The 23,236-nt window shown below is 43.8% G+C and overlaps 1 protein-coding gene across 3 annotated transcripts in view; it reads left to right on the top strand.

The window, feature by feature from the left end:
* The first annotated feature begins 310 nt into the window (after positions 1–310).
* Positions 311–23,236, top strand: part of SYN3 (synapsin III) — a 199,204-nt gene continuing 176,278 nt past the window's right edge. Inside the window, exons 1-2 of one of the 3 annotated variants that reach the window (XM_057420473.1) lie at positions 311–457; positions 20,184–20,683. In XM_057420473.1, coding sequence (XP_057276456.1) covers positions 20,367–20,683 — 317 coding nt within the window. In that variant the 5' untranslated portion in view covers positions 311–457; positions 20,184–20,366. Of the gene's footprint in view, positions 458–17,226; positions 17,246–20,183; positions 20,684–23,236 lie in introns of those variants that run through there. The other 2 variants (XR_008973631.1, XM_057420474.1) reach the window with 2 other exon arrangements.

The raw sequence follows: 23,236 nt of genomic DNA, 5'->3' as shown, positions 1-23,236 counted from the left end.
ACCAGGAAAATACTGTGATGGGCTGGGGGTAGATGTACAATGATAAAAAGGGAATGCCATGGCTTTAGTGGGAGGAGGACAAGAGGGATGAAATGGGAAATACAAGCGGGTAATCTAAGGTCTCCTTTTCAGGAGAGTGACAGATTCTGGTTTCTTTACCCACCTCTTTTTGATAAAAGCCTACCAGTGGGGGTGAAGTCTGTGACACCAGAGCCTGCACACCCTTGTTGTTTTACTAAATTATTCATCCTGTTCCTGTGATAATATAGTTATAAGGAGGAGCCTAATTGAATTTACTGTCTGGCTTTGGCCAATAGGGCGATAAGGATCCAGCAGAATGGGATGACGGTGAATCCTGCTAGTGTGCTGTGAATGTGAAGCAGGAGGGACTGGCAGTTTGTGTGCAGGAGAGAAAGCAACTCAGTCCAGGGCCCCTGAATTAGCAGACTAAGGAAAGGTAAGGGAACAAGTGGGAACAGCATTTGCCAGATTCATATACTGACCCTGTGCTGCAAGGCTGATTTTGTTTATAGGAAAGCACTCTGCAGGCAGTGTTTTCCTGCAGGGTTTGGAGAGAACAGGAATGCATGTGGTGGCACTTGCTCAGGGCATGTAGCTTGTGCCTTTGTCTTTATATGTGCTGCAGGGGTTTATAACATTGTGTGTTCATTGTGCGCGTCTGTATGGAGATGACTATGTTTTATGTGGATAAAGCAGCAACGTAGGAAGCCTGTGAATTATAAATGTAATGAAAGGAGTCAAAAGGGAGAAATTACCTCATGGGCAGTGTGGGGAAAACAGTTGTGCTTTCTGGTTCGATTAAAAATGGTAATGCTGAGGTTCTTAGTGAGCTGTTTGCCATTAAAAAAGAGCAAGTGTGTGTGCATCTGTTTGTGTATGTATTGGACCTGCAGTGAGATGTTAAAATGGGAAAGAGGAGGTCAGAATGGAGCATTAGTCGTGGCAGGTGGAGATAAATTACAAGCAATCTGCGTAATCAGATTCTCTAACATGGAGAGTGCAAGTGAGTAGGAAAGTGGATTAATCCTGCCTGCAGAGACAGCTACACCTGGAAAGCAAGGCGGGGGAATCAGGATAGGTTATTTGACTGGCCAGAAGAACTGAGGATCAAACCCTCCTGTTTTCATGCTGCTTAAGTGCTAACCTATAGAGTTGCTTCCACAGATTTCTTATCTCCCTTTTAATGATGCTAAGAAAGGGTGAGCATCACTGAGGATCAAGAACCCACAGATTAATGTTATCTGGAAGAGCAGGAGCACATGAAGCAAATTAGCCTCTGCCCTTTCTTTTGTTTCACTGGGTTTGCTTTGATAACAAGTGACTGCTAAACAGACAAGGCAGGTAGGGGAAGCTGGATTACAAATGTGACAAGTGGTATTAAGCTGTGTAGACAGGGAAGGTTGTTTGCAGTGATAATGCTGTAATTGCCCTTCTGCAGCTTACATCTTTGCAAGCCTTTAAGACAAGGCTGTCCCAGGCTTGGTAACATAAGTCACTAACCTGAGTGGGATCACAGCTTGCTGTAAGGCATTAACAGGTCTGTCTGCTTCTCATATGCTTTCCTCTACTCGAATTCTTTTTAAGCTAGGATCCAGAGGAAAGTGTTATTGAGACAATGTTGCTCACCTGTGGATATCTCATCTCAGTTGGAAACTTACTCTTATGATGAGTGCTGAGGGAGATGTGCTTATTCTGTGATCTCAGAAAGCAATAGCCAGAAGCTCCCTCTGAAAAGAGCAGTAAAGCAGAAAGCCTCATAGGGAAAAGCAAGAAAATGGCTTGTCTTAGATTAACCAAACCTGTTTGCCAAGTAAGTTCTCCTGCCTCCCTGACATCAAATTTCATTGATCAAGGGTCAACTTTCCCCTACCTGAATTCTTTTTTTTTTTACTGTGGTTTTGTCACATGCCCTGAAGATGGGAAAATACAAACCCAACTGACATTCCCATCAGAGACCACCTCCATGCTCTCCTGAAGTCTCTGGGATGTGCTGCTGGGGGTAGTGGGCTGAGTCTGACCCCTTTTGTCTCACAGTTTGTGCAGGTGCCCCAAGTGAGACCAAAGGGGCACTCACCTGGCACAGGTACAAAAAGGCTCCACCTGTTTGGTGATGGAAAACTCACAGGAAATGTGTTGCAGATTCCTATAGGATGGAGTCCTGCTCTCCTCATCTCACCTGAAACAGCTGACTGAAATACAGGTGTAAGACAAGGCTTGATTTCTTGCCTTTCCTGTCCTTCAGCTTCTCTTAAAGAAAACATGGTCATAGTTGAATTTGACTCCAACTTTCAAAGTGCTCACAGCAACAGAATGAGCTAAGAAATGATGCAAAACAGGCCTGGTCATCTCAAAATAAACTTTCCCATTTCTGCCCCAGGATCAGAGGAATAGCTAAATAACCTGTTTATACACATACTGCAAAAGGCTGCATAACTTCCAGGTGCAGAGTAGGAGCCTGTCCTTACTAAAAAGGAGGTAGATACTCAGTCCACCTGGAGAGTCCATCCCTCTGCACATCAGAGGAAGCCATTTACACTTGCCTGTTTTGGGATACTCATCTTCCTTGGGATAGGCACATGGCGGGCTTTGGCAGGAGGAGCATCTCTCTGATGCTGCAGCAGCAGTAACCTGGCATTGGCTTGCAGCTTTTATCACCGGTTGGGTGACTACATTGTTTGCTTCTGCCCTCAGAGTCAACACCAAGGCTCAGGAACAGGCAAAACGCCAGCGTATTCCCAGGGCAGCTTACGTCATTGCCAATTCACTGGTGCCAGAGACTGTGCTGGAAACCTGAGGTCTCTTTTGCTGTTAATTGCCCAGATGATTAATTCATGCAATGGTATAATTTTCTTGGGTGGAGGCTGGGAGGTTGTGTACTCTAGTAGGGGCATGATGGGTGGTAAAAATTGTGCTCTTTATTGATGTTAATGCTAATAACAGCAAACTAGCCACAGTGTTCTCTGCATCATCTTTCCTCCCCCAGAAAGGGCAGAAACAGTACTGGCTCTCCCCTGTTGATGTGTGAGCAAGAGCTCTTCTGAGATTCGTAACATAAATTCTACCCTAGAGGACTGAAACATAATGCCCTTAACTTTCACAACTCCTCTGTAATAAAGGCTGTGGCTTTAATTTTAACATTTAATTCAGGCTTCTTTCACCTTGCAAATCTCACACTGCCTTTCAAAAATTCCTTGTATTTATGTCATTTATGTTGCACTTTCTGGCAAGAAAAGAAAGCAATTCTCCTAATTTTTTGAATTAAAAAAAAAAAGAAGAAGAAGAAAAAGAGGGAAAATGTGATTTTGGTTCTTATTGCACAGTGACTGGTATATTATATTGTGGCATTCTCCCCTCAGAGGATGCTGCTGTCTATAAGGGTGTAGGATCACTTTTTAGTCAGCCTGGAAACTCTTCAGAATGCCTCACTCTAGGATATTTTATTCTTTTTTTATTTTCTTTTTAGGCTAAAAATCCCTTTCTTGACACCTTAATAGCTAAGCAAATAAGCCCAGAATTCCCAGATGGAGATAACAAAGAGCTGCCCTGACCCGGATACAATTAGTATCTGATAAAGGTGCAGTGACTTGATCTGATAATCTATGGGTAGGTGAAACTCCTAGCTCGAAATGTCAAACAAAACACCCAGGACATTTTCAGAGCTGTTGTAAGAGCATTTGCTTTCAAACAATGTCACTGCTCTGCCTCCTGTACCCTTCCCCCTTGCTCATTCCAGTGTTTTTCTTCTCCCCTCAGGCCTCCATATTTTTGGCTGGCTTCTGTCCCTAGATATATACAAAGCACTGGATCATAAGTCTTCAAACAGATTTTCTAAGACCAAATAGAAACCTTCCAATTTGTAGATATGCCTGTTATTTGTGGGACAAAATGGTTTCCTTTCTGTTGAAGCAGTGAGGAAGACTTGCTATCCATTCTAGGTAGTTTTTCACTTCTTCCTGTCTTTCATGGTTTGTTGTGGTATTCTCCTATTTATCTAGGTATAGTAAACGTAATGGAATTTTTCTTGAATGCCGACAAACAATAGAGATCTGATTAGCAATTGTAACAGATTTGTTACCAGTTCAGTACTGTCAACTTATATATATATATAATAAGGTTATTAAGGAAAATTAAGTGATTATGCAGAACTAACAATGTCTGTACTAGTGGCCGTCCAATTCCAGACACTCATCCATTGTCTGTTTAATGAGAAATCATCCTACTGGGTCTGGGAAGATCAAACACTAAAGCAAGTTTGCAGTATGAGTTTGCTGCCATTAGCAGACTACACCAGCCACAGGAAAGGTAGCCCGGGGCACATGATTGTAATTCAGACTCTGCTCATAAAGGGGAAAAAATATAGTGAGATGACCTTGGAAAAGTAGGAGAAAGAGTCTGTGATGGGCTATCACGAGTGGGAAACAAAGGAGATTGTATGGAGTAGGTAAGCCTCTTTTCCAGGCTTCTGGAAACTGGGAGTATTGCCTTCAAATCACTTCAACTGGGAATAAAGCATGTTAAAGCATGGGCTTCCCTGTTTTTTCTTATACACAGGAACAAACACATGCATATCAACTCCTTTTAAAAGATGCCAACAAGTGTTGTCAACCAGTGTCTTCGGCCAGCTCTTCATGGTTTGAAATGGCTGCTTGTTCAGCTCCCTGGAGTCTAGAAAGTTTGTTACCTCAAGCTCTACGTGATTTAATTTTACATTTTATTGACAATGGCAGAAACACAGAATGAAATATGGCTTTAACTTGCTGGGTGGAGGCCTTTAAAACCACAAGGTTGTTTAAGAAAAGATACTAATAAGCCACTTTTGGTGAAAGTGATAGCTAAAGCCATTCACGTTGCTTGGAAGAGAGTAAGAGGTTAATTGATGCATCATTGCAAGTGAATGGAGAAAGTCCCACTCCACTAGGACTTCCAAGCTTGGTAGAAAAAACCCAGCCAGAAATGTTTGTGCCATACCTCTTATATAGTGAATGTAAACCATTTTTAATCTAAAAAGACTGATAGACTTTCACCAGCACTAAATTAACTTCATAAGCAAACACAAGCATATTTACCCAGGACCATTAGAAAAGCAAAACCAATAGCAGCAGAACATTCAGCTCCAAGATGACTCAAACCTTTAAAATCTGTTCTTTAAAATATAGTAACACTCCTTCTTTAGAGAAAATGTATTATTTTTAATATAGGGTATCTTGGCCCTGTGTGGTTGCCTTCTTTTGAATAATACAGTGAACATATCCGTTACACTGTCATCTTCCTCCTCCACTTTAATCTGATTTGCTCGGTTTAGAGTAAGGCTGAACAGCCCTACAGAACATCGCAGCCTAGGAATATGTCAAAGACTTTCTTAGCTGCAGAAACACATTTGCTTGACTCCACAGAACAAGCTGATGAACTCTAGAGGAAGATGCTAGAAAATATAGATCCTTCTCAGAGAAAGAAGTCAAGAAAATCAGGAGTATTCTCAGTTTATCAAGAGTATTCAGCTTACCAGCAGAGCACAGTGGTTTATAGCCACTGCTGTAGTGCAGTGAACAAAAAAGGCGGAGATTTGGGATAAAGAATGATCACATGGTCCCAGAGGTGATGGAATGGGTGTTTCTGAGTCACTGCATACACCTCTGATGCACTGTGCCCATCACAGGCAGCTGCCAGGGACGGCGGACATACACGTGGGCAGGGAAACATACTCAACACCCGTATGTTTTCTGAAGTGGGCTTGGCAAAACCAAAGAATGTGACAAGTTAGGAAGCTATTGTTCATTTTTTTGGCCCTGAAGTTTTGGGGTTTGTTGCTTAAAGATGAGACTTAGTGCCTGTATTTCCCTTCTGGTTGCTGAAGCATTAATGCGCTTTGGTGAGAGGGATCGGATGAAATGCTGCATTCCCTCCAGCAGCTCAAGGCTGCTGTATTTAGCTCGATGCATCTATCTAAAATAGGCCTGTGTGTATTTAGTTAATCTTGCAGGCAGGCTTTCTTACTTCAGCAGCCATGTGAAGTGTCTTTTAACAGGAGAGAGAAGAGTAGGCGAGGTGAGGGGCGGAGGGACTGTTTCATAATGAAACTGGAAGAGGCTGACAGAAATTAACACGAAGGTTACCTTGGTTTACTCTGGGAAATCTTAATAATTCAACAGAACCTTTCAGTCAGGGCTTCCCCTGCTGTTCCCCACGGGGGCACTTGCATGTATGAGAGTTTGTTGAGGCCATTCAGCGCGCCAGCTCCTAAGAAACACAAGGAGAAGCCTGTTAAGAGCAAGAACTGACAATCCCTATTAATGTGAAAGGAGGCTTTTTCCAGGAAGATTCTTTGATGTCTCTGACTCTTGGTCACAGGTCACAGGCCTCTGGCTTCACATGTCATGCCTCTGTCTTGAAAGAAAGTGACACCTCTTTTGCTGAGCCCCACTGTCAGACTGCATAATTATTGTCCCCTCCTTAGGAGCAACCCACAGGAAGAGCAGGGTAGTGCCTTCATCACCCAGGGCAGTCACAGGCCTTCTGAAGTCACTAGCTGGCATCTTCCACAAACATCATGCCAGTCGTGCAAAATCATCTCCCTTCCATTGCAGTCAGCAAGAGAGAGGGATTGGATCCAAACGCCAAACTTCAGTGAGAATCCCTTTGAAGTTAAGGGGAATTTTGCTTGAGCTGGAAGGGAAGGAATCGACTCTCTGCTTTCTGAGATAGTTGCCACTTAAATAAATAGCACAGTTTTTCTGTTTCTGCTAACTTGCACACACTATTGGACTTTGGTAAATGTTCCAGTAAAGGTAATGCAATAATCAGAGGAAGATCTAAGACATGAGCTTCTGCATTGCTATGGCATTTCATCTTTTGGAGAGAAAAGTTTTGTGACTGGCTTTGGTTGCCTGGAATAAATAATAACTGTATTATGCTGCTAACCTGTGATATATGATGCTCCTTCAACCCCACTCTTAGAAACAGCCAGCCACATTTCAGTGTCTCTCTCCCTTGAAAGACCACAGCTCGTCAACTATGAGACAGGTTCTGGAAATTCTGTCTTCAAAACTCTGTTTGGAAAAGGAAGCCTATGAATGAATGGGATATTTGATACTAGATGTAACATGTAAATGTTACAAGAAGTTTTGAAATATTTGTTGTGCTGTTTTGGAGAAAAAAAAAATGTATAGAAGTGGCAAAATTCATTTGAAATCAGCAGACCGGTTTCCAGCCTACTCCTACAAATAAAATATTTTCAACCGGACCATCCTTAGCCCAGCTCCATAAGTTTCCCTAAGCTGTAATTCCTCCCATACAGCCATGGCTGAAAAGACCTTAGTGCTTCTGTTCAGAAGAACCTACACCTTCAGCTCTGCCTCTGTCATCTGGTCATTAGATGGCTGAGGACCCTGAGGTAGTTCTGAGGTAGTTGTCCTCTGGCTTGAAAACAGAGAGGACACCTACAGGGTTTAATTCTTAGTGAGGCATCTACAACTGCGGCTTCCTTCAGAGCCTCCCACACCTTGGACTAATAGAAGCAGTAGCTGGTTGGCTTCATGTGATGCTGTTGAGACCAGTATATTTTCCCAGAGCAGAGTAGGTGGTGACGAATGAATACACTCTTTAGTTCTCTAACCTCCTAAGCATGTTTTTAAGCACTCTTATTAAGGAGCATCATGCAGGTGCTGTGATTGCACAGAGATGCCAGCAAAGACCGTCAATTTGACTGAAATATGCAGCCTCACTCTGCTTGCTTTCAAAGAAAGCTTGATGGGCCGTGGCTGGCAGCAGCCCCAGGGGATGGGCTCTGCTGTGAGGCTCAGTGACACACAGGCAGAGGGAGGGCAGGGCCAAGGCTGCCAAACAAGCTGCCATCTCGTGCATCACTTGGCAATGTTTCTTGTTCAACCTTCAGGGTAGCACAAAGTGTAGAAACAACTCAGGTGATTTTACATGAGCTCAGGAATGCTGCCAGGCACTGACTAGCCCTGCAGCTGCTGCTCATGATCTAGGTGCCCAGGAGACAGAGGCTGCTTTACAGAGTGAACATATGAGCTCTTCTTAAGCAAGTGTCCTTGTGTTGGGGTATCATATGGTCATGCAGTCCCCGCTGAAGTTGAGGGTTTGTCACAGCCAGACCAAATGCTGTTTTCTTCACTCAGGGTGCTGCTGCTTTTCTCTTGCTGCAGTGGGGATGCACTGGTGATATAAGCCTGGTTTGGACCACACCAGTGAGTATTTGCAAACTAGCCTTGACACTGATTTTTCAATCAGGAATGAGAAAATCATGGCAGGAGCTGTTGCGAGAAACTATACAAGCTGCACTGCGTGGGAGGCCAAGCTCAATGATCCCAGTCTTCAAACCTATTTGATTTTTTACAAGTACTCTGCAGTGCTTTAGTAGTAATTGAAGAGATCCAAAGCAATTATCCTCTTTCAGAAATGAGGTACAAACAATGAAGAGATCAAGCAAGAAGTGAGGAAGTGTTTAAACTGATAATAATTAAAGATATTTATATATTTGTTATGATGCATTATTATTAGCGCTCACAATATGACCCTCTCTTCCCCTAGTTTTACATGTGAATTCCAATATGAAGTGATTTAACCAGGTTCTTCCTGCAGATCTTAGGAAAATACATGTGGATGTGCAGGAACTATCACCAATGTGTGCAGGTGATCTACTCCTTTGATGGAATCGAGTGATGATATCAGATTTTCATAACCCTATCACTGGGCCACGATTGGATACTGGTTTGAATTGGAGTAGATGAGAAAGGGGACAGAGAGCTTTCTGTCTAACCTGGCTTATTTATAAAAGATCACCCAAAACCTACTTTCTTACATAAATAACATCTTCCAGGTATCCACAACAGTATTTTACAGTGATCAGCTCTGAAACTTGACTCTGATGACCTCAGAAGCTCTCATTTGAGCTGAGAACTATGTGTATTCTCCCATGTTAAAAAGTAATACGATTTTCAGGTAGAATTAATTTTAAACAGCTTCTATAGAATCATAGAATAATTAGTGTTGGAAAGGACCTTAAGATCATCAAGTTCCAATCCCCCTGCCATGGGCAGGGACACCTCACACTGAAACATCTCACCCAAGGCTCTGTCCAACCCGACCTTAGCACTGTCAGGGATGGAGCATTCACAAATTCCCTGGGCAACCCACTCCAGTGCCTCACCACCCTAACAGTAAAGAACTTCCCCCTTATATTCAATCTAAACTTCCCCTGTTTAAGTTTTAATCTGTTACCCCTTGTCCTATCACTACAGTCCTTAATGAAGAGTCCCTCCCCAGCATCCCTATAGGCCCCCTTCAGATACTGGAAGGCTGCTATGAGATCTCCACACAGCCTTCTCTTCTCCAGGCTGAACAGCCTCAACTTTCTCAGCCTATCTACTTACTTTGTATATTATAGAGCACCTCTACAATCTGTATTTATATCACCATGCATCTCAGCCTCTCTCAAACTTGACCCAGTTTAACCTTTCCATGCTTTATTTAAAGGAAATATCATTATACAATCAGGCATGCTAAGCCACAAAGTAAATGATGTGCTCCAAGTACAAAAGCTTTAAGGAGAAAACAGAGAGAAAGGAGCCGCTCTCCCTATCCACAAAGTAACACTGGTTTCCTTTTGTGCGTAGTCTTGAAATAGAGAATAACGTTTTGTGTATTTTAATGCTCTGACTGCCATACTGCAACACGCAGGAATATCAGCTCTGCTGATTTCAGTGGAAAACACTGAATATACAAGTGTAAGCACAGGCAGAATTCAGCTTGCCATCTTAACAGGGGGAGGCCAGGCTTCCCTGAGTGCATAGCTCTGTGCAAAGCTGCAGGGAATAAACATAACTCCTCAGCCTGCTGTACTTAACACCTTGCCATTCATGCCACTTCTGAAATCCTGAAGCTAAGAACTTGTGCCCTGAGGTGGGTTGGGTTGGGTTTTTTAACCAGTTGTGTGATTGCATAGAGATGACAAAGTGATGTGGTGGCCAGTTTCAACATGCGAAGTTTTAAACCCATTGGCCTTTATGAACCTGAGGGTTCAGGCACTTGGTCTAGGCAAGAGCTGAAAATAAACCCAGCAGAGCAAGGCAGCTTTCAGGCTGTTACTCAGAGCTCGGTTGAGTTTGTTTTGGACTCCAGCTGATCTTACAGTCCACCCTTAGGCACATCTTATTTTCTTCAGTCACATGGGCCTCATCATTTTAGCTCTGATCCAATACACATTGTCCCACAGAGGACTAGGACTACTTAGCAATGCTGCGTCTACCATTAGCTAACTCATCATGTAATTATACGTAAATAACAGCTGCCTACCTGTCCTTCTGGTCAGGACACAGATACAGAAAGGGAGGTCGCAGTGTGGTGTTCAGGTAACTTCTGTCTGATGTTTGTAGGATGTCCCTGATCCCCTTCTGCCTACTGCAATGCTCCAGTTCTGTAACCAGTTAGTCAGACTGTACTTTTGTGTGTACCCATCTCGTGCATGAGTTCCACTGTGCCCTGCTTGGGCTGTCCAGCTGCAGAGCTCTTAAATGCTCTTGCTGTTCCTCTTCCCCTTTCTTCTCTCCTTTGGGAAAGAAGTTCTGCGGGTATGGGAATAACAGAAACTAAAATAGCTGTGTAGATCAACCCTTCACATTCCCAGTTACAAAATTGTTCCAGTTGTCACATTCATTCCTCCAACAAAACTTTTTTTTCCCCTTTGTTCATGGTGGCCACAGCCCCTGAAAGGCTTGGTGGTTTGGTTTCTGAAAAAGGCTGGCCACTTTTGTAATCCTTAAAAGCTTTGTAATTCAGTTATTGATCAGCAGTGGAACCAGAACTTTTGAATCTTCTCATGCTTGGTTCAGTATTGCAGCACGGAGGCATGCAAGCTAAGAGTTATGATAGCTTTGCACTCTACAAAATAAAGTTTGTCTTCTTAAATGAGGAGACTAAGCACTGACGTTGACTGACCTTTCCCCAAGCTGATGGCAGAGGATTCTGTTAAAATCACAATTGTGCCTCATTTCTGTGCCTAGGCGTAGCCCACCAGTCTACTCTCTCAGGACTTTGTCTGGGTCAAGAATCTGTTCCAGTTTCCACACTCATGTATAATATTATCTGACGCTTTTTGCCTAAACATAGGTTTTGGTGTTCGTGTCCAATTATGGAGGTCTCCTATACTGTGCAGCATGAATACAAAGTCTGGATAAGCAAGCAGACAGGCTCCAGGAGAGAAGTCAACTTGGTAAAGGACAGTTAGTGAAATAAAACAGGGAAATAATTTATGATTAGGCTTTTAAAACATACTTCCTCGTTATAGCAGTGTACCTCTAGTGATGCAATTCTTTGTCAGCATCCCTACGATGCTGACAGATATTCTTAAATGGCATTTGAAACGTGGCCAGATCCTTTATTAAGGAAGCAAAACACCTAACCTCTAACTGTCCTGCACAGGCTCCTGGTGGCATGAAAAATATATCTGCCTTGCAGCTCCAACCTGCCACCATGCTGGAGCAGGATCTCATGGACACTTTTGAGGCTGCTGCTGGGAAGCAGGCACTGGCAATGGTGAAAAGGCTGGGATGACCAGTCTACCTCTAGGACAGCAGATTGCAACCATTGCTAGGGTGAGAAGTGCAACCAAAAGGAATGTATTACACAAACCCACACAGCTTTTCGTGTGTTTCCATGTAATCAATAGTAATGATGAGAAAAAGTGAAGAAAAATGTCTCCTACAAATAATCGGCACAGTTTGGGCTGATCATCACAGAGCTTGAGACAGACATAGCCAGCTAGACCCCTACATTGCTCCAGATGAAGGTCTACCAGCCCCATTTTCTCTGTCTATTTGGGGAGAATAGTCTAGCCATTCAATCTCCTTCCACTTCTACATCACATGGAAGAATCTGGAATCAAACTATCTCACCGTTATGTCAGAAATCTTCACCAGAGTACAGTAGAACATTGTCTTTCTCCTCCGTCATCAAAATAACTCAATAAACGCTCACATTCTCAGCTATTCTTCTCTTCGTAGTGAGTGCTATTACATGAGATGGGCACGTAGGGTTAGAAAACAAATGAGCACCTTCCTGTACAAAGGCAAATTACAGTCTTTATTTCTCCAGCTATCTGCTCTTCACACAATCCGGTTAAGTAAATCTCAAGTATTACAAGCAGTTCCTTGCCACATGGGAAAAAAAATCTGGGAAATTGGGATATGGTGGTGTTTGGAATGGTGCAAGTGGGAGAAAAGGGGTGGGTGCAAACTGCAGTAAAACTTAGATGGAATGCACTAGCCCTACAGATGTTTTAGAAGGTTTCATGTGTTTGAAGGAAAACTTTTAATCCCCAGAAGCATAGAACATTTAAGAAAGAAATCAGATTTTTGCAGTATTTTTAGGTGAGTTAGAAGCAGTGATGCAAGAATTGCAGAGTTGTGTTTGAAGCTGTTATTTGGAAATATGCAATCCATCTTTACCTTAAACATATGAAAAATAACACAATTTGTGCTCCAAAGAAAATTCCTTTGATCATTATCAGTTAATTAATAATAACATTTTTGACATCTATTAAGAAATCTTAGTGAATTGTTTCTTCCCTTTCATGACCCATAGCAATTCCCCCCCCCCCCATATCTAGTTAAATCTATAGTAACAAAATATTCTGTTTATCTGCATTTTGAATAACTAGCTTATTGTGGCAGAGTTGAAATACAGTAGAAAGAAAAAGGCCTAGGAATGAGGAAGAATGTGTGATGATAATCAAAACAGGAGCCCCATTAACACTGGGCAGGCTGCTGCAGTTTCCTCTGAGAACCTGTGAGTTGTCAGTCCCTTAGGCATCTTTCATCTGGATGAGCCCTAATGCATATTGGCAGGCCCTACATATTAAATACATCCAGCTTCTTGATTTTATTCAGATCAGCACTCTTCAAAGCAAAGGGTCTCTTAGCTGAAGGAAATCCCTGCTCTATTAACAGCATGTCTGGTACCACTTTCACTCTTATCATCATGAAATCAGGACTTGTATGGTTACTGCAGGGAACTTAGAGCATGTCTCACAAGCACACAACATGAACTGTGTCAGATCCAAGACTGGGAAGGAAAAAGATGAGGGCTTCAGAGTCCTGCTTGCTTCCTTCTTACAATTTCATCTACTTAATATGCAGAGCATTTATCTCTACAGGTTCTCTTGTTTGTACTGCTGTCTCCTGCTTTTCTTTAACAGAATCATGAGGAGCTACTTTGGCATGTGTGCATTAGCCTTAATGGAAGCATTAGTGTCAGTATTGCTCACAGTGGGAATGACCACAATACTCTCGGGAAATAAGAAATGGAGACATTATGCCAACTCAACTGACTTTCAGATGGAGAGGGCTCTGTAGTATTCAAGGGTAAGCACAGGATTTCTTTGCCCCATACTGCCTGCTCCAGTTGAGCTGCATCTGGCTTTGCTGATAAGCACGTATTGACGTTGAACAGAGACAGGCCACAAAAGGTCTCCCTAAGCTCATTGACAAGGCGATATTACCAGTGAGACAACACTGTGGCCTTTAGGTGCCAACAGGATTTCCACAGTGAGAATAAAATCAGGAAATAATATATTGTTTCTAAGAAGCAGCACATCATAATTTGTTCTTGTGGATATTAAAGCCATGGAGTATTATCATAATATTCAGATTTATTTTTACTAGAAAATTTTTGATTGTTCATGGCTTTAGTCATGTTCCTTTGCAATCTACCTGAAAGCCCGACGGTCTTACAATGACATTTTGTCATTTTTAAGACTTTATTTTTTTTCCCTTCTTCTTTTCCTTGCCTGCCATTATGAAGTAACAGGCAGAAGAGTAAAGAGACCAACTCATTTTCTATGCTGAGTGTAGCTCTTAGGAAATGGTCCCATTGGCACTCAGTTTGGTACGTGCACACCCATTATCTTCAGGATAAGGCAAACCCCCTGTGGTGAAACTGCTATATAGAAAGCATTGACATCTTTGCAAACTGAAAATACAAGTAAGATTTGTGAAGCCCAGACTTTTCCAGTTAAACAGCCACCCAACAGAATAGATGGGATTTCTTGCCTACAAGAATGCAGCACCTTCGTATATATCAGTCCTGAAAGCATGTTGAACATTGTAAAGTGATTAGTTTCTGATAGAGACCTCCTGGCATCCCTGGGGTTCTCTACAGAGAAACTGGATGCACAGGACACTGGTTTCTTGCTAAAACCGTTAAAGAGTGTATTTCCAAATTAAATAAATAACTGCTGCTGTGAAAGGTAGTAAAGAATTTGGGAAGCAAGTGGAATTCTGGGAAGCAGCTAATACACAGCAGGGAACTTGGGCTCTGGGTAGCATCATTGTCCTGATGGCCTCTTGCTTCTGCTCTCCTGCCCTACCACCCTCTATAGCTGCAGGGTCCTGACGTTTTACAACTGCCTTGGAGAGGCAGCACGGCTCTGCTGGTGTCAGTCATAGCAGATTTCTAGAGGTGACTCTTGCACCAGAGTGCACAAACCCTTCTTATTTTAGGTGGGATTCATGCTGCAGTTTCACATGCTTTGGAAAATTTCCACCAGTGTTTACATTAGAGCTGCATTGCATTGGTTATGCTTGGGAAAGCTCTCTGCAAACTGAACATCAGCAGGGAAACTCTGCTTTCCTCTGTTCTTTGGGGCAGCATACAGTTTTTTCAACCCTTGTGCTTTTTGTATATGCTTCAGGTTTACAAAACATGGGGAGTTTGGTTGGGTATCCTTTTCCTTTTCTTTTCCTATTCCTATTGTTTCAATTTCCTAATTTATGGAATTTCAGCTTGCACTGAAAAATACCAAGAAATGTTTGAATACATGAGGGTCTTGAGTCCAAAACTGTGCCAAGCAAGGTAAAAATGCAACAAAAGTTCCAATTAATTTCAGAACTAATTGTTTTCATTCTGCTTTCAATTCTTCACAAGAAATGCCAAGCTATGCCAAGCTTGGGAATGTTGAAGCTATTCAGGGTGAAACACTGAAAGCTTGCCAATAATAAATAATCTCTTGCTTTCCTCTTTCTGAAAATATATGTGGAAAGCCATCCATCTGGATTTGGAGCTCCCTATATGGCTGTCCCTTCATAGAAGTCCACTCCCACATTGTGTCAATATGCCTGAAGTCAAAAAGGGACCTATGGAAATACCTTAAAACTTGAATGTATACTGAAGGCTATCTGCAAAATGTAGGTGAGGGATATCAGTAAGTGGCTGTTACCAAGTGAAGGCCTCCTCATCTTCCCATCCACCATAGGGTCAGAAATAAGTGTGCAGTCCCTTATGGTGAGGTGGGAGGATAATCTCTCCGCATTGGTTTTTCATGTTGCTAACTCCAGATTTGCTCCATTGAGGCTGTTAAGAGCAGGAATCAGATGCAGGCTGGTATAGTCATGTCAGTTCATTACATGACAGCATAGATAACAAGCTCCAGGGAAATCTAAGCACAGTTAACAGACATCAGCCACTTGAGTTTGGTTCCCTGTAGATGCTACCGCACGTTAGAAAGCAGCCCCACAAGAGGTTTAAGTGAACGTTTTGTTCTTGTTTTCTAACACATGTCAACAGGTTTTCTGAGATAACTTGCATCTCTGTGGAGTACATCCTTGAGAAAAAGCAGGTAGGTGCCTGGCTGCTGTCAAGGTGCTGAGGGAGCAGATTGCTTACCCTCCATTGCCCCTCCAAAAATATCAGCCAGGAAGTTTAACTGCGTGATAGTAAGGGGCTGCCGGTGCCAGCCTCTTCGCTGTTGTTTTCAAGGTCAGATCTAATTGACCTTCTGCTTGCTTCACTTAGTTGCTCACATTGTTTCCTTCTGAGTCCCTGACTGTGCTCTCATTGTTGGCATCTCTGCGTGTTCCTACATCATCTTTTGGTTAAGCTGACTCCTGCCTACTTCCTGCCTTTCTGCTTGTACCTTCTCCTCCTCCTCCTCCTCCTCTCTCCCTCTCTCCTGCCTGCTTTCTTTCCTCAGGACTTATTCATTCTCCCATAGCCCAGTTCCTTGACCTGCAGCTCCATGGCCCAGATCCCTCTGTTTTCCCTGCTGGCTTTCGTGAGCAGATGTATGACACAGCAGCAGGTTACTCCTGCCTCGTGGGAGGCAGCTGCTGTATAGCAGTTTGAGGAACACAATAGGACCTGCTGCCTCACCTGGAAGTAACCTGTGTGCTGTTTTCAGATGTGGAGGGCTATAGGCCTTCCTAAGGGTGCATTTATGCCTGGCACAACATTAAGTAGGCAACTTGTCTCCATGTGAGCCATATGAAGACACTGCTGTACACAGAGGCAAGGTGCAACTTGATGGTGTGTAGCCAGCTGCTCCCATACCTGTTGGCTCTGGAGTGACAAAATACCACTTAGCGGATTTGTCTTGCTTCTGAAGGAGGTCCTGGCTTTATTGAAGTTACAGCCCCAGTTGCGTCCTAGCATAGGATCTGTGAATACACCAGGTGGATGTTGTGCTCTGTGAGAGCTGCATGCTGTGAAAACTGCACAGAGCCAGATTTGGCCTGACATGCTGAGCACTCAGGATGTCCACAGGGAGTTTTAAGCAGCAGGAAAATTAGGTACCGACTCAGCCTGTATCTATATGAAAATGCCTACTGCTGTAAGTTAAATAACAGCAAGTGTGCATGATGCAGAAAGAGAACATGAGGTTTTTCAGTAAGCAGAGGAATCCGCTGACAGTTTACACTACTCCCATTGCGGAGAAGGCAGCACTAATGGCTATCAATAAATCAATACAGTGAAGCGACCAACAACTTCACTCAAAAACGGAAAGTCTATTTTAATTACATTACCCAGCTCATCAGAAAAATCTAAATAACAAGAGGAGGGCAGTCTCTGTCACCACTTTGACAGATCCAAAGTCAACACTCCTGGTAGGTTTGCCATCCCCCATCCCAGAGTGGAACCAGTCATTACACTCTGCTGCAGCAGTGCCATCCTGTTTGAATTTAGCCTCTGAATGCTTTGCTGGATGGAGATTTCCCCCTGACATCAGCTGCTTAGTTTTTATCTCCTTTCACAAGCCAGCAGCACCCAGCCCAAGTCTTCGCAGCAAGCAGGGGCAGTGCCAGCCAGTAGAGGGAAAGGCCAGCCTCAGTGCAGCATCCCAAATTTTGGACAGGAGAATTTTGCCAGCTCCCAGTGTTTCCTGGGCAACATTTTCCACTACCAAACCCCTGGTGGAAGAGAATGATGGGTCACTGTAAATATTACCGTCCAGGAGACAAGTGGTCATGGCCTTGCAATAATTATGATTGTAAAGAAACCTGTGTTGTAAAATACCTGTGTACACTTCACAGGGTACCCTGAACCTTCCCAGCCCTGGGACACCATATGCCAGATGCCTCCGTGCCCTTCTTCCTTCAGTGCAGGGCAGAGCATTAGCCTGTTGCTTTACTTGCTAGTGCTTTACAAGGAGCCCATGTGCTTTTGTAGAGTGCAAATCTCGCACAGAAGGAAGCAGCAATGCAGGCACCTAGCAGTGGGAGAAAATCACTTTTAAGTGAACACAACCGGTGAACCCTATCCCGAGGATGCTGGCTTGAAAAAGAGCCTTGTCCAGCTTGTATGGCTGAGGTCAGGTTCCCTCCCGTGGCTGAGAGCTGTCACAGCAGGAACCGGCAGCTCTGCTATGTTGCGCAAAGCATACAAAGGGCGGGCGTTTCGTCCTAAAACAGATTCTCCTGAGACTGGTGTCAAAATTACATCCCACCTCTTGACAGTTAATGCCAAGGTCCTCCAAGAGAAGGTCAGTAACGGGGTACTCATTTGAAGCCCCTCTAACGGTAGACAGATCTCTGGGATGCTCCTCTTAACTGGACCTATTCTTGAGTGGACTGTCATTAAAGAATGAGGATTTTTCTTATTTGTGGCATACAGGGTAGAAAATACAGTTTCCTGAGTAGAGGACATCCCAGTGCATATTTATACAGCCTATAGCATATAAATCCCCCAGAGTCTTTGTAGGCTCTACCACTCTGTTCAACCCAGGCAGGTAACAGTGGGTGGTTCTATGCTGGCACTCACAGTTATTGAGGCAGGACATGAGCAGGCTAGGTGCTGGGTGGCTGTATACATGAGCTAAGTAGCTAGCTCATAATTCATGGATACTGTATGTTACTTGCTTTTTGGAACAACTGCTGCATAAACAGTCTGCGCTGCTGAAGTGCTCACCACTGTATGCGTTTGCTGATGTTGTGCAGCCACAGGGCGCGCCAGGACCAGGCGGGAAGTCAGCACAATGCCCTGAGATACGTTATCAACTGTAAATGTGGCAGGAAGTCATTAAAGATTTCCTGAGCTATTCCCTGGGAAAAGACTACCTCCAGGGTCTGGCAAAGTCAGAGGACTTGCATTGCCAGGGCTGAGAAATCAAAAGAAAATTGCTCTAATAATACAAAGTCAGCATCTTCAGCAGGGAGCCCTCTGCTCCAGAGAGATCCCGTGCCTAAGGGGTCAGGGTGGTGATGGTTGATTTGGTGAACATGTGCCAAGGGGCTTTTCGTACCTCACTGACTCCCAGCAGGCCCATCCAAGCTTCCCTAAGGCTCTGGGGGCTAAGAGATGTATGAACATAGGCAAGTCTGAATACTTCATCTCTAAAGCCTTGTAAATCCGTATATGTGAGAAAAAATCACAGCTTATTTTAAGAAAGCTGTTTGATTGCACCATGAGCTGTCAGCCACAGCTCCAGGAGAGAGATTTGGAGATGCCAAGCTCTCTTGGACCAACTGGGGAAAAACATCGGGAGGCAATCGGACACTAGGACATGAGTGTGAGCAGTGAGGGAGGCCAGACCAGGCAGATGAAGGCAAGGAGCTCCAGTGTTTGTAGGGGGCTCCCTCAAAATGACTTGAAGGGGGTCATTGACGATGATGCTAGGAATTCATGTGACTCATTCTACTTGATGCATGGGATAACTGTCACTTTTGTTGCTGCAGATATGTCCGTCCTGAAAAACATGGATGTTTTACCAGCAGTGTGTGTTGTGGGCTTTTTCCCTTCAATCCCACTAACCAGCCCATGGTCAAGACTCAAAGGTTGTCTCAGAAGATAAAAGGTCTTGAGGAATTACTGTGGAAATCTCATTTCTGGGCAGTGCCTTCAAGTGAATAATTTTTTTAAAAGTAACTCCTAACTGTGAGATGATTTAACTGCTGAAAAACTTAGAGTTCTATGTGAAAACAAAGTCATCATACTATGGTCAAGCGAATAGAGCCAGCTAGTTATATTTCACACTGCTCATTTTCTCACTGGAAAAGATGAGCAAGTAAGAGACCATTCTTCTTAACACAAAACAAAAAACTCAACAACAGAAGAAAAGGTATGCGAGGATTGGACAAACTCCTAGTTCCATGTACCTGCAAAAATCCTACAAGTGAATTTGTAAAATCAGCTAGTCTGCTGTGTTAGCAACCAGCAGCAGGCACTTCAGTCCAAGTCTAATTGAGTGCAGAGAGTAGCAGGACAGTAACAAGAAGAATCGTAGAATCACAGAAAGTTTTGGGTTGGAAAGGACCTTAAGATCATCCAGTTCCAACCCCCTGCCATGGGAAGGGACACCTTACACTAGACCGTGTCACCCAAGGCTCTGTCCAACCTGGCCTTGAACACTGCCAAGGATGGGGCATGTATCACTTCTTTGGGTAGCTGTCACTGAAATTGATCAAGATGTGTATTTTTCTGCTATTTATTTTCTACATTATATTTGAATGTAGGACCTTTCTTAAGTTCAGGGCCTTGCTTACAAACCAGCTAAAGATTATACAACTTTTTATCCTTTGGTCATTTGCTGGCTATGCTGTAACAAGCATGTGCTATTTCCAACACACAAAATACCAGAAATAAGCTGTCTCTCTTTTGAAAATTAACATTTAGAGTAATTTTTCTTTGTCCATAATGAGCAGTTATAAAATTGGTAGCACCTAAGCAGCCTCAACCAGGAAAATTTTGGGATGAGGGGGAGCCATGAAACATACTTATCTGTTTGGCTGTACCAGTGTAGCATACTGGATAGAAACCAGTAGTCCTTTTTTGTCTCATTGTTGACTTAGGTACCCATTTAAAAGCCAAAAGAGTTTTTCTTATTTCATGTTGACAGTATGTATCTCACATACATGTTTTTAATTCTCTTCCCACAGGAGAGAAAGAAAATACAGCTGAAAAACTAAGGTGTATATCTCCACCAGGATTTCAAGGGGGAAAGCCTGCCTGGCTGGACTGCAAGGAGGTACCTACACACACACAGAAACATTCCCCAGGACTGGTGACACTGTTGTTCAGCCCTACTCTTGCTGAGAAGGTTTCCACACAACGCTGCAACAATGAATTTCCTCCGGCGGCGTCTCTCGGACAGTAGTTTCGTGGCAAATTTGCCCAATGGGTACATGATGGACTTGCAGCGCCCTGACAGCTCCACGAGCTCCCCGGTTTCTCCTGCTATGGAGAGAAAGCATCCTCAGCCACCGCAGCCCACGCACTCCTCCTCTACTGGCGCCAGCATCTTCAGCTCCATCTCCAGTGCCATGAAGCAAACCACTCAAGCGGCTGCAGGACTGATTGATCACTCAGCCAGCCCCACACCTCCTGTGGCACAGAAACCCAAGATCCTCCTAGTGATTGATGATGCGCACACAGAGTGGTGAGTTATCACGGTCCCCCCTGCTGAACTCAGCTCCACGGGGTTGGGGGATAAGAGGGATCTGGGAAGCACAGGGCATATGCAGGGTAGGTGCATATTTAGGTCACAAACTCTGGCCCCAGGTCAGTGTCTGGTGACTTGCATAAATGCCAGAGTAGGCTTTTATCATATCTTTCTTGAAAAAAATGTTCATTTGATACTCATTGGCAAACTTCTTCATAGCCTCAAAATATGACCAAGCTTAGTTGAACTGTCACATCTAGCAATGGTCCTAAGAGGTCACCACTGAAGGTGTGTCAGTGATGTGGGTCAGGACCTTAGCCTGCTGTTTGTGTTGGCTCCAAAAAATGAAAAGGGACTCAACCTCTCCAGCTTTCCATCTCTCTTGGGCTTTTCTCTGTATGCAAATTTGTACGTAAATTATGAAGAGATAAGCCAAGCTTACTACTACTAATAGCAATGATTGGAGTTCATTCACTAGCCAAGCGCCCTTCACCTGCTAAACAGAGCGGCTATTGGTAAAAGGCTCTCAGAATCAGATAAACCTTAGATTTGTCTTGTACATGCAGGTGTCTCTTTACAAATAAAAGTTTGGAAGTTTGTTACCTGTGATATTGGGCAGCAGAGGACAATTCCCAAAGGGCAGGAAAACTGAAGTGCACTGAAAGGCTGTGGAAATTGCTGCTTGCTGGGTGCTCCTTTTCAAAGTTGACTGTTTTAGAAAGCATGAGGCAAACGGGCTGAAAGAAGACTTTTCTGGGGGAAAATCCAGAGCATGTATTTAAGGAGATGATCGTTTCATCAGCCAGCCTGTCAAAACACAGAAAAAAGGAAAGGATAGCACAGGCAAGGGGACTGTACTGAAGACTTCAAAGTGAAAGAATTTGGGTTACCAGGTCTTGACCAAGTGACATTATTTTATTGTTCTTTTCATCTCATAACACTCTTCGGTGAAGTTTTCACCTTTGGTCTTCTCTGCTGTCCAGGAGAGTGGGGACAAGGTGGGATCTTCCTCCCTGGGTGTATCTTCACAAAGCAAGAGCTTAGCTTTCAGAGCACAGAGCACAACCAGCTCAGGCTTCCTCAGCCAATTTGAATTAAGAGAGGGAAAACAGTGGGATTATTCTCAAAGGAAAAGCAACTTTTTAACTGAGCTGGAAACTCCTTGATAAGGTGATTACACCCACAAGCCTCACAGGAGGCTGATGCTCACCAGCTTCGGTCTCTCATTAGCGTTTTTGCAGTTCCTTGAAGATGCTGCCAGGTGGCAGTCCCTTAACATAGCATCCTCCAGCTGGGGATGGGAGTGCCTTTAATGCACAGCTCCAGCGTCCGTGTGTTAGCCTGCACTGCTTAGTCCAAGCACGGTAACCAGAGAGGAAAGCCCTAGCTCAAAGGCCAATTTAGTTTTCCCTTGAGATTAATGGAGCTGAAGGTAGCCTGGGCAGGGGAAAGGACAAGGAGGGATTGGACTCTTGCAGTCTTTTCATGTTTTAAAATACACACTGCATTCAAATCCCTGCCTTTGTATCTCCCAACTGCTGTTCTGTCATGCAGACTTCGTGTTCTGAGAGCTGAGCTTGCCCACGGAGCAGCAGCTGGGAGATATAAAGAGGAAGTATGGCTACCCGTGCTGTCTTCACTCCTCCACTCGTCTGTAAGCACTCCATGCATCCTGCTGTCTTGGCTATCCCTCTGCTGTCTATAACTTAGCAGTTTCTACACATTATGTGGGACACCTTTCATTTCTCTCAGCTCTCTGCCTCTATCCTACAGGCTTGCCGATGTCAAATAATGCTTCTTGCAAAGGCTCCCTGCTTCATTCTCTCTAAGGTTATAAGGGCACTGAACAAAATTAGTGTGTGCATTCAGGACCGTATCCTGACATATATATGACATGAAAACAAATGAAGCAACATTATTAACCTTTGCCAGCCACAGATTTCCATGGCTCTCTGTAGCATCGGCAGAAACACATGCCTAGAAGCTTTGCCAGCCTAAAGGTAGCACGTGTTCTTCTCTGAGAGAGAGTACCAATGCAACCACTCCTGGATGCCAAGAGTGCTACTTGGCAGTCAATTTTTGTGTCTCCAGGAAACTCAGTGAGCCCTTGAGAGCAGCTCTGGAGAGCAGTGGCTCCATGGATGTTTATTCTTGGTAAGGTACTTCTGAGTGATGCCAGTCATCTCCTTGCTCTCAGCCACAGTGTTATGTGATCAGCCCAAGGCATCAGTGTTTGCCTTGCGAGAGCACAGCTATAGAAGCTGGTTATCCAGGGATTCTGGCTGTCTACTCTGTATCACATAGGGAGGCAGTCCCAGACTTCAGAAGGTGAACAACAGCATATAGTTACTTCTGTGCCAGCAATTTTGGGTTCAAAAGAAGAATCATGTTTGCAACGCATTACACCTCTGCCTGCTCAGGCTCTTGCTACTTGTGAAATTACTGATTTGGTTTTCTAGGAACCCTTTTCTTCTACTTTTGAAATAGTTACCTCTACTAGAAAAGATCCCAAGAAATAACTACTTAAGAGCTACCTTTATTTTAAGGGGG

The sequence above is a fragment of the Pezoporus wallicus genome, unplaced genomic scaffold (assembly GCF_028554395.1).
Source record: "Pezoporus wallicus isolate ANWC-B61680 ecotype Strahan unplaced genomic scaffold, APGP_CSIRO_Pwel_v1 contig_2871, whole genome shotgun sequence".
Lineage (NCBI taxonomy): Eukaryota > Metazoa > Chordata > Aves > Psittaciformes > Psittacidae > Pezoporus > Pezoporus wallicus.
Note: the sequence above shows the minus strand (reverse complement) of the source record. Positions and strands in the feature narration are given on the sequence as shown.